This window comes from Bolinopsis microptera, chromosome 1 (assembly GCF_026151205.1).
Source record: "Bolinopsis microptera isolate Bmic1 chromosome 1, MBARI_Bmic_1.0, whole genome shotgun sequence".
NCBI classification, from domain to species: Eukaryota; Metazoa; Ctenophora; class Tentaculata; order Lobata; family Bolinopsidae; genus Bolinopsis; species Bolinopsis microptera.
In genome coordinates, this window is record NC_087072.1 from 10,623,678 (window position 1) to 10,635,002 (window position 11,325).

An 11,325-nucleotide genomic window follows, 5' to 3' on the forward strand; every position below is an offset into this window, starting at 1 on the left:
TTTACTATTGGCGGAGATCATCTAATTGATGATTTAATATGAGCCACAAATAAGTAAAATATCAATTTTATGGAATAAATAAATCAGATATCTTATATACAACCGACTAACCTCCTAGCCCTAATTCATTAACAGTACTAGTAATCTGAACTTATCATTGCAGGGAGAAATATCCAGTCTGAAATCACAAATCTGGCAACTCCAGACTGATGTGTCATCAGAGAGAGCAGCTAAGAAAGCAGTCGATGCTAGGCTCTCAGAATTGAAACTCAAGCTGGAAACCTCAAACTCAAGCTATGAAAAAGAGGTATGTTTCCAACGATATACACCACCTTCACACCTCAATAATTGATGAAATAAAATAACTATTATTGTCAGTCGCTAAGAAAACAGTTGACTGTACAGTGATTTCGTATTATTTAAGTTGTTTTGAGTAAATAACTCATTAAGTTAACCACCTTTAGTTGGAAACAAGCAAAGAGAACATGAACTCATACCGAATGAAGTATAACGAGTTAGCCCAGAGTACTAAGGAGATGAACGAAATAAGTGACGACCTGACAAAGAAAGTCAGACAATTAGGTAAGTGATTGTCTTGGGTTCTTCGGTAGACACTACAGGGGAAGGGTAGAGGCAATATATAAGTGCGGTGGGTGCGAGTCGCACTATTGACCTAATACCGCACTTTTCCGCACCATCGTCCAATATTCGTGCTACTAAATTGGTACACTTGGTAATGCTGTGTGTACTGTGCGGTAAGAAAAGATCGACATGCTCATAACTACGATTAGGGTCAAACGTTTTTTATGACGTAACATCATGATTAAAAACATCAGAAAGGAAGTATTACTTTTTTAAATTAGGAAAAAAAAATCATAATATAGAACGAGAATAAGTTTTAAAACGAATTACTCCGATACTCCTTGCAGTATCCCTAAGGACTAAGGAGTTTATAAAAACGCCTCACGCTTAAAGGACGATCAGATAGCGCCAAAAAACAGCTTACTGTTCTCCTGATCTACAGAGCGTTATAGTGAATAATATATAAAGACGATCAGTGAAATTGCCAGTTCTCTAGATGCTCTAGTTAAACAAGCACAACTAACAAGCACAACTAACAAGCACAACTTAACATAACAGAGGTTTAACTAATGAGCCAGACCGATTACTGGTGACTGATCAAAGCATCATTGATAAATAAACAATGTTTACATTAAAATAGTGATTATAGTGGTAGTAGTACTGATAACGCGAGCGCAGCTAGGAACATAAATACGGCGGTTGATTCTCCATGACGTGTCGACTCGACTAATCTGATCTCGATCAGCCAAATAAATTACACACATACCAGTATACACACATAAAATAAATTCTTTCGTAGGTATTGTAAACAATATAGGATTTAACCCGCTGGGTGGATATATTAGGACGCAATGAAACTACCGGACCACTTTGTATGGGGACTTGCCACCCCATGGCAACATTAAAATATATCGACTCTGTTACATCATTTCCTGTTAAGGGGGGGGGGGGGGTTCACCCTGATCCCCCCTCAATATAAAACTCCGTTGCAAATTGAACTGGGATCTGGCAATACTACACCTCAGGTTAATAAAATATGATAAAGTAATGTATAACTAGACTTAAGTAAAAGTAACAAGCTAACATTTGATCTCCAAGAATTTGAAGTGGAGAGTAAAACAAACGAGATCCGAGACCTCCGAGAGCATTGTAACGAGCTGGACAAAACAGTGAAACAGCGCAACTTGGAGATAGAGAGACTGATCAAGAAGACAGAAGAACTAGACAAGGAACTGTCCGTTAGGAGGAACGCTACTGATGTCAATGGGGAGCTGTCCGAGCTGCTACTCAATAAGGACAACCATATTCAGGTACATACCAGAAGATACAGCCCATTAAAGTGTAACTCTTGTCTCTTGCTCGCTTCTTTTCACGTAGAAGAAGTGTGCAAGAAGCTTGAAAAGAGCGCCGCGCATAGGGATTGGCGTGCTAGGTAATGCTTCTAGCTCTTATGGAGAACCATTAGTGCAAGATTAACTTTACATTAAGGAAAATGGAGAACTTAAGAAATCAATGTGCATTAAATTTGCTTCGATAGCCGGATACTGGTACGAATCGTACCGAATTTCCAGTCGGCTCAATTTGAGATATTTTGAGTAACTGCCTTTTACACTTAAGAGAATTAGGGTCATTTGAGTCTACCACCCGTGTAAAACAGTAGATGTAGCACGGCCATGTTTGCTCACCAGTCATATTGATAACAACTCACTTATATCTGAAACCCTTTAAAACACATTGCCTCCACTGCATAATACTGGCACCACATTAATCATCAAAATTTCACTGCAATTCATTGAACAATTTACCTTTTTGGATAGTCGAGATACCGTATGACTCGCAATTCATTGAACTTGAGTTTTACCTGGACACCATTTTTAGGAAATCGAGGTTAAACTGCAGAAGAGTGTTGGAGAAGTTATAGCCGCGAAATCTGAAGTGGCTGAGCTAAAGAAAAAGATAGGAACCTTGGAAGAAAGGAGAAGAAACCAAACGGAAGAGAGCAAGAAGTTACAAAACGAGGCTGAACGAGAAAGCAAGAAAGATCGGGAGTTATTACACGAAAAGAACAACACTCTAAACAGAGAAATAACTAGGTTGACAGCGATGCTTTCTCAGAATATCGGCCAAGAAAATAACGCTCCGGTGGACAATACTGTTCTGGATAGGATGACTAAAATGGAGACTGAACTTAACGAGGTGTGAAATTTCATTACTGAACTCGATTACATAATTTGAAATTTTATCATTGAATTTAACTCTCCAACATTTTCGCTCTTAAAGTGTATTAAAATAATCATGACAGTGTTCGACAACAGTCCATGTTCATTGTTCCCAGGTATCCAAGAAATATAGAGGTTCTGCCAGTGTTTTGGAGGAGAAGCAAGAAGAACTAAAGGTTCAGAAGGACGAGATAAAACTCCTCCGCATGACAGTCGAGAGTTATGACTCTAAAGTCAACGAGCAAACGGATCTGATCAATAAATTACAAAAAGAACTTACCAATGTCAAAGGTAACAGAAATTGAATAGAACTTTTCAGCTATTACCATATATATATTATTACTTATTACTGACACATAACAAGCCATCATAAATTTGTTGTTAACTGAGAGCACCGACTTGATGCCCCTTAGCAAGGATTTTGCTGCAAATAACCGGAGTACGCATGATTAGCCACAATAAAACAGTCACTCCAAACCTTCTCAGGGACCCTAGCAGTATCCCTCCTTGACGAGATCCAGCAAGCCACCGCTTCCCTTCCCCCTCAACTTGAAAAGGTACCGAGTATCATGCTGGGAGATGATGACGTCAGCAACGCACTTAGGACTATAGACGAGGCTAACAGTACCAGTACTCTTCAGAGAACTGCTACTGCTGAGAGCGAAGCTAGGTGACCATTTTACAAAATTGTCCTGAATTCAAAATATTTGTCGAGTCTTATCAAAAGGATCATATCAATAATTAACATTTGCATGGCTCTCATTCCTAAAATATTCATCCCACATCTGAAGGTAATCGGAACAATTTGTCAGGTACTACGTCGCCCTGTCTGACTACGAAGCTCCCGAGGGTTCGCAACAGACATCAGTGAAGGAAGGAGACATTGTTATAGTTCTGAGTGAGGAGAGAATGGGTTTTATATGGCTGAAGTGGAGGGAAATAAGGGACTGGTTCCTGTTGGCTATGTCGGCGAATACAACCCTAAACACCCTGTTAGCAATTACTTTTCTTATGGAGCATGATCATATTACAAAATTTGTTATTTCTGGGTATGATATCGTATCAATCATGAAAGTTCCGATGAGTTATTTTAAGGAGTAAAATATCCGATTTATCAACTACTAACGTTAAATTGCCTGACCAGGGATCAGCTCTGCCGCTAGAAGCGTACAAGTTGAATGCTGTATCTGATGACGAACTCGAAGGTGGCGGTTTAGCGCCCCCAGTCGCCCCCTCCGCTGCCTGGCTCCCTAACTCGTGCATTTGTCTCACCTGGGATCCTCCTGCTATGGTGGACGGCAAGAATCACGGCATCGCCATCGCTGGATACAAGGTAACCGTAGAGAAAGAGGCGTAACTTTGTGACCGGGGTTGACCATGAATAATCCTGCTGTAGCATTGATGTACTCTGCTTCACTACTGAAATAGAACCTCTGTTCAGGTGTATGTATCTGGTAAAGAGAAGACGATAGTATTTGGGTGTGAATCACGGGAGATAGTGTTGGAAAACATGAGCACAACCAGCCTGGGTGACATCAAGATTGTGACTATCGGGGCCGATAAACAGGAGAGCTCGCCTACTCCAGTAACTCTTCCTAAACCTCCAGAGAAAGCAGAGATACTCAAGGCGGTGCACGGTCAGTAATTTAGTTTAGCTTCAAATTGATGGATTTTCTGTTTTTTTTTCTCGAACAGACAGATCATTAGTTTAATTTAATCATGAATCATCCTGACTTTAAATTGTTAGACGGTTATATTTCTTGTATCGTGTAATATTTTATGTTCCTCAGCCCAAAACACTAGTATCGACACGAGTGCCCAGTACGTTGTGGCACTTTATACCTACGATCCGGATCTAGACAGCCCCAACGAGTTCCCGGAGCTAGAACTCGGCTTTGTAGAAGGAGACCTCATTAGGGTAAGATCTTTGGGAACTCTGCTCTGAAATAAGAACCTATTCGTATATCCATTTAGTTAAATACACGAAAGCTCAAAGCTGTGATGCCTTTGTTGATATAAGTATATGAGAACAGGCTTAAGAGTTACAATTTATTTCTAACTAATATTTTTCCTTCAGAAAGTAGGAGACACCATGCCTGACGGATTCTTCAAAGGTGAAATGTACGGCAGAACAGGGCTGGTACCCTCCAACTTTGTCCAGTTGATCCTGGACCAAGAGGGAAGTCTTGATGTCACCGGTGAGGACGTTTCAGCTGGTGGTTCTTACCGTCACAAGTATATAGCGCTCTACGATTACGATCCTATGACCCAGTCTCCAAATGACAACCCGGAAACGGAACTTGCCTTCTGTGAAGGCGATTTGATTGATATTACTGGTGCTATGGATGAGGTTTGATTTAAAATAATAGATATTATAAATTCATTCCCTTTACTGTTTCATTCCTTCCTTTTAATTATCAATTGTGTTGAACACATTATATCTCCAATCTCCGCTAACTAAACCTCAGGACCAGTACTATCCAGCTGAACTGAACGGAAAGTCCGGTCTTGTACCCAGCAACTTCGTGGAGAGTCTCAAAGAACATTCCCGATCAAAAGAAGCAGACACGCTGGTCCGGGAAGACAGCACAGAGGCTACCATAGCGACAATGTTAGCACAGGCTGCTGAAAATGTATCCCAGAGGGATCCCCTTAAGAAAAACGTCCCTAGCTCCTCCGAGTTGGATGTTAGAAATACCATGTCTGTCAGGTATGTCAAATAAATTTGATTAGCCTACCAGATTGCAATTTAATAGCTTTTTTAATAGTTCTATGATTGTTTTTACATCATCTACAAGGCAGCTTGCCTTAAATTTTGTCTGTCTATTTGCCTGTTTGTTTGACGATTTGTTTGTTTGAGACTTCTGTTGAACCGCTCTAACCCACCGCAGGACTAGATGGCATCAGAGATACCCCAATGTTTATTAATCATTCTCTTTTATCACATCTATAATTAACTATTTGTGTTTTTACTTATTTAATATTGGCTGAGCGAAGGTGTTGTATTTGAAGGAGGTTTCCAGATATACGTTTGGACAGTTCTGTTTTTAAGCTTGCGTGCAGATTTTTACTTTGGTTTCGACTTCATGCTATTTGCTTTTTCAATAATATTTATTCACAATATGTACATAAAATGTGATATTTTATCAAACATACTTATAATTGTAATATTATATATTGGTCTTTAATTTGTTATTTTTCCGAACCATTCGCCTTAAATTTCCGATTTTTCTGGGGTTAAAGACTTGGTACGTACTAAGCTATGTAAATGTCCGTGTAAATGTATACTATCTACATGTTCGTACCGTCAGTTTACCTTTCTTTTATCTATAAAAGCATTGCAGCCTGTGAAATTGAAAACAAAAACGTGTTCATATATAAATACTTGCAGAATACCTCTTGTAGTTGTAATCTGAATTATTGTGATCATTTCTCTAAAGCTATGTGATAATGTGGTGATCTATTGTGTCGGTTCAATCTTTTACAGCCCTTTTATATTGTGGCTTGTTTAGCATATTTGATATTTCCTATCTAATCATTAACTAATGATTAAGCGAGTTGAACTCTTCTAAAGCAAGTTGAACTATTCTAACTGTCAGCAAATTAGATAAAATGGTTTCTTAATCATTTGATCCTAACTCATTTCCCCTCAGTAAATCGAACTCAAAGGGGAGCCTCACTGATTCAAACTCAAAGAAGAAGAAGAAGAGCCGCCTCAATGTTTTCAAAAAATTGAGGAAAAGCCGGGAAGATGTTTCGAAAGGTGAAAGCTGAGAGTCAAGTCAGTACCGGACGTAGATCGAGGCTCGATCAATATAAAAACTGATAGAATTACCTTACCTTTCAGTCTTTTCATTTTTCTAACCTTTTACTTCTTTGTTACCTGTGGAGTGACTTTTTAACCACACATGTATAGCCCGCTAAATTTACTCCGCGTATTACGAGACAAATTGGGAATACTTCTGAGTGTAAATGTGTACCAATTATCTGTTTCTTGACATATTTACTATATAGGGTTAGGAAATTGAATGAGATAAAGAAATAGTCATTCGTAAGAGATATGCAAATGTATGGCTTCGGAGATATGCATGAAACCTAGAAACTATTTTATCTAGACCTAAATTCAAGGATCACAATTGAGATAGGATGTTTTATCTAGATTACATAGGAAAATTTCTGAAAATTTGCGATCGGTAGATCCATGTATTAAGTATTTAGATGTTTTTGATTTCGTTTGTTTTTGGAGATAGATTTTACATTGCATCAAAACAGTTTAGCTTCCAAATCACAAATTAACAATTTTTAGATGTTTATAGAATCTATCTTCATATTAAGTCAGAGTGTTTACAGTTTTAATTTTACGGGAATTTATATTTGATTTGTGTACAGTCTTTGTGAAACTTTTTCATTTCGTGTTTTAACTTTGTGAATGTCGTCGATTTGAATTTTAATCTTGATCTTGTTGAATATTTTTTATTTGTGGATTACCTACCAAACGTTTTGAGTCACGTCAAGCATGTTCAACCTCGAGTTTATTATATTACTCATGAATAAAGTAAAAAGTTGTAAAGCGTAATCGTATTTAAAATCATGCACTGAATAAAGTAAATTCTTTAATGTATTTAATCATCATTATTCATTTCATCTTTGAAAATCATCTTGTGTTAAACGTATTTATTTTTGTGAAATTAATGAACAATTTAAGTTTGAATTGTTGCCACTTTTGATTGAGAAGAAAGAGATTGTGCTTAGTGCTATGTCTTTAAGTTTTAAAATATTATCGTATTTGAATTCAATATTATATCAAATATTTATTACTAATAGATGATAGAAATGCTTACATTTACAATCTAAACAGATGTTTCATTTCTTAACCACAAAATATAATTAACTTAGTTTAACTCGTGACTCGCCCTTTTTATCTCCAACACTGGACACGTATGTGACATTTTTGCCTCCCCAGTCCTCGTGTCCCTCGCTATAGTTGAGTCCTTACTCCTTTCTTCCTTTGTCCTTCACTAGGGTACGAACAGACTGCGACAACTCTGCCTATGACTACGTGACAAGATGAGACTTTTCTCACGTCCGCTGAACACAGTACGTGCCTCTTTTTGTAAGAGATGTCATAGACTGAGTTTTCATAGCCTGTTCGTACCATAACTCTCACTCAAAATAATCACTCTACTTCTGCTCTCGCATATTATCTGGTCCTACGCTCTATTTCTTCAATATCCATCGTTCCACCACTTCCCCCCTCCTCTCTTTCTTAATAATCCTGACACTCCACCACTCGCCCCTTCAATCAATAAGTATAATTTCGTGCTCATTGATCACGTATGTAACTTTAAGTTCGAGCTAAGAGCGAGGTGTTAAGGGTCTTAAAACCCAAGAAACAGTAGTAGCTGAAGAATAAGCAGGGCGATGAAAGAGAAAACTATCTGGGCTATTACGGCACCGCTAGAACCTTCGTAAGCGCACTTAGGTAACGAGTAACTCCAAACGTTGGTACCTAGAAATTTGAAAAAGGTACTGGTTTAATTTTGAAAGCAAATATGTGTAATTTAATCTATCATCACCTGTGGACAAAAATAAGTTTCAAATGATTAGCTTGTACTCTTGAAGATTTGTTCTTACCAGTGCAGGTTACGGTTGAGTACCCAAACATGGTATAACTATCGTCACAGTTAAACTTTACAATATCTCCAGCCTTAAAAGGTGGTTGGCCCTTGGAGCCTGTCCTAGAGGTCGGGGTAAAGCCTTTGTTCACCTCAAACCTGATATCAGAGCAACCAGCTGAAAAGGGGTCCGCGTTATTCGTTATAGAAGTTGTAACTCGTAGTTCTAAAGGTCATATTGGAATCAATCAAACGATTTTCATTTCTAATTTCTAATTCTCACGTAAACAAGCGATAAGTTGGTCAGGACTAGCATCCCACCCTACAAGGTGACTACAGGATATAGTTGCTTTTCCTCCGTCTCCTACAGCCTGAGCGTACCCAACGTTACACTTCACTGACACCTGTCAGAGTAAATTCATTTTGAGGTTTTTACCAATATTGGTGCTCTTTGATATTTTCATTATCGTAATTTGAATGATGATTCATGACATATTCAAAATTTTATACTTTATGACTGTAAGGTAAATGGCAGTGCTGCAGAAAAACGCATTTCGGTTTTACTGAAAAATGGATCTTTAAGTATAACACTATTCGTTTTCTGCAATCATGATACCTTTTAATTATACGTTCAACCCACCGCGATGTTAGAATGGCGAACTGGCGCAGAGTTGAGTTCTTGGGTGGCAGTTTGTGGCGGGTACAGAGCAACTCTATCTGTTTCCAATAACCTACTGCATCCAGCTGAACAGTGAACAGTTCATGTATCTCCTTTGTACTCTCAGTGAGACTTATACACATGTCCGCATCCAGATTCAAAAAGAATTCTAGATATTTAATTTAAGACTTAATTATAAAAAAGGTGCTGTGATTGATACGGTCAAGAAACAGTTTACAGTGATAATGGAATGGACTAGAAGTAGAGGTGACACTAACGTCTACAGTAGAAGTCGTAGTACTTGTCATTCTCATCCTTAAATACATCAGGATACACACTGCCAGTATCACAGGTAGCTGTGATAGCCCCCCACGTGTCCAGGTAGGCCAGGTCAACTCCTTGAAAGAAACCAGCAAGTAATACGTATTTATCTCTTTCACTATCAGGAACATTCCAACAGCCACATTGTTACACGAGCATAACCAGCCAATTACAGGAAGCCGAAGGATTCAATTATATTTATACATTAGGCCAGTGACACTTATTAAGCCTAAAGTAGTGTGTACCACTACCATACTTTCTTCGCCCGAGACTTCGCTACAATGAGCAGCTCCTTATTTAACCCTCACACCAGGTTTCTCGAGCATTCGGCTAAGCGAACCGGGGGCTACATATATCGTCAACGACGCCTACCCCACACAAATTATTATTCTTTGTTCTTTTCAATTTCAACGGCGCTTGGATTTGAGTAATTTGACTATTGACTTTTTTTATTATTTATTATGTTTACCTTAGTTCCCAAAAATTTATCTGCCAAGAAAACTTTGGGCTCATGAATTAATTTAAGTATCAAAAATTTGTATTTATTTGCAATACAATTTGGGCGACGGAAAATTTGGGCATTAATTTTCAAAAGACGCAGTAACTTTGACGAATGATACTCCATACATTACTCGTTTAAATGATACTCGTCTACATTTTTTCGAAGCAGCCTTCTTTTCCATTTTTGAAATATGGCCCCTGGCGAAGCTTTGCTATTTGCAAAATATATAAAATTTGCTTAAAATTAAATATATAAAATGTATATAATTATAAAATATAGTGCGCACTCAGCACTGGGTCAGTCCATTAACATTAACAATGGAAAATCATTTAGTTCTCTAAAAACATCCTTCGTCGCACAAATTTTTCGGGAAAAACATGCTTGACTAATATCATTTTATAAATATAATCAATAATAATAATATGCAAAACATCGATCGACATAAATTTTACAGTTTATCATTATACTTTAAAAGGATTGCATTTCAATGAAGTTATAATTATTTCTAATGCGAGCAGGTGACTGACCTGGAGTACTTCTAATTCGGTTAGTGAAGGTGTAAGCTTCTTGAGCGCACATGATCTCTATCACGCTTTGGCTTTGTAATCGTGTCGGTGCTTTTGGATTCGTGTTCGGGTTCCAGGTAGACTTTAGGAACTGGTTAATTTTAGTTGTGTTTGATACATGATAGGATCTAAAGATTAATATGTAAATGATTTCCACTTTTTAGCAAAATTGTATAGGTGTGAGGCTATAATATATAATAGGCCATACCAATCTTTGAAATCGTTCAAAAGCTCAACCAGAACTCATGTCTTAAAACAGAAACGACTGATAGCGATGCAGCTTAGAGTTAGTACACAGTACAAAAATAACTTACCTTAACATTTCTAGCTTCAAGTTTCTGTTTATCAAGAGAACATGACGGCAAAACGGCTCGAGGGTTTTGCATAATTAACAAAACAAACAGGTACAACATGGTAAATACAGCCTACTTCCTAATGTACCTCAATACACCCAACTTTAACTTTAGGGGTCTAACACCGGTCATGGAATGAAAGGATATACTAAGCAGTTACAGTACATTGTCTTAATGTTGCCTAGTCCCATTTTTCCTTTTTTATTGCAGACCACAGATCAGAAAAGCTACCAACTCATTTAAAATTAAGTTTTATATTTCATATTTCTGCGTCTTTCCCTAAAATTTGCTAAACTTATAGTATTCCAATTTTTTAAACTTAAAATAAAAAACATTAACAAAAAATTGCCTTGAGACGTGCGTCTTTCATCATAGTTTAACGAAAGACGCACGTATAAAAATCAAACCGTTGCCAGCTTACCAGTTACCCCATTTAAAATCAAACCAAAATATGAGAAGAACTTTGTTTTAGCTTCCCACAGTGAACAAATAAAACAGTCAATTGGTAG

At 37.6% G+C, this 11,325-nt stretch overlaps 1 protein-coding gene across 30 annotated transcripts in view; it reads left to right on the top strand.

Annotated features, from left to right (window-relative positions):
• Nucleotides 1-7,654, top strand: part of LOC134811502 (putative leucine-rich repeat-containing protein DDB_G0290503) — a 109,558-nt gene extending 101,904 nt beyond the window's left edge. For 15 of the 30 annotated variants that reach the window (XM_063818480.1, XM_063818516.1, XM_063818418.1 and 12 more), the window contains 13 exons: nucleotides 164-307; nucleotides 465-582; nucleotides 1,681-1,892; nucleotides 2,461-2,778; nucleotides 2,918-3,092; nucleotides 3,288-3,471; nucleotides 3,614-3,793; nucleotides 3,946-4,134; nucleotides 4,243-4,438; nucleotides 4,592-4,719; nucleotides 4,879-5,151; nucleotides 5,270-5,511; nucleotides 6,455-7,654. In XM_063818480.1, coding sequence (XP_063674550.1) covers nucleotides 164-307; nucleotides 465-582; nucleotides 1,681-1,892; nucleotides 2,461-2,778; nucleotides 2,918-3,092; nucleotides 3,288-3,471; nucleotides 3,614-3,793; nucleotides 3,946-3,964 — 1,350 coding nt within the window. In that variant the 3' untranslated portion in view covers nucleotides 3,965-4,134; nucleotides 4,243-4,438; nucleotides 4,592-4,719; ... (1 more) ...; nucleotides 5,270-5,511; nucleotides 6,455-7,654. Of the gene's footprint in view, nucleotides 1-163; nucleotides 308-464; nucleotides 583-1,680; nucleotides 1,893-2,460; nucleotides 2,779-2,917; nucleotides 3,093-3,287; nucleotides 3,472-3,613; nucleotides 3,794-3,945; nucleotides 4,135-4,242; nucleotides 4,439-4,591; nucleotides 4,720-4,878; nucleotides 5,152-5,269; nucleotides 5,512-5,692 lie in introns of all 30 variants that reach the window. The other 15 variants (XM_063818389.1, XM_063818440.1, XM_063818498.1 and 12 more) reach the window with 2 other exon arrangements.
• The last annotated feature ends 3,671 nt before the right edge of the window (nucleotides 7,655-11,325 follow it).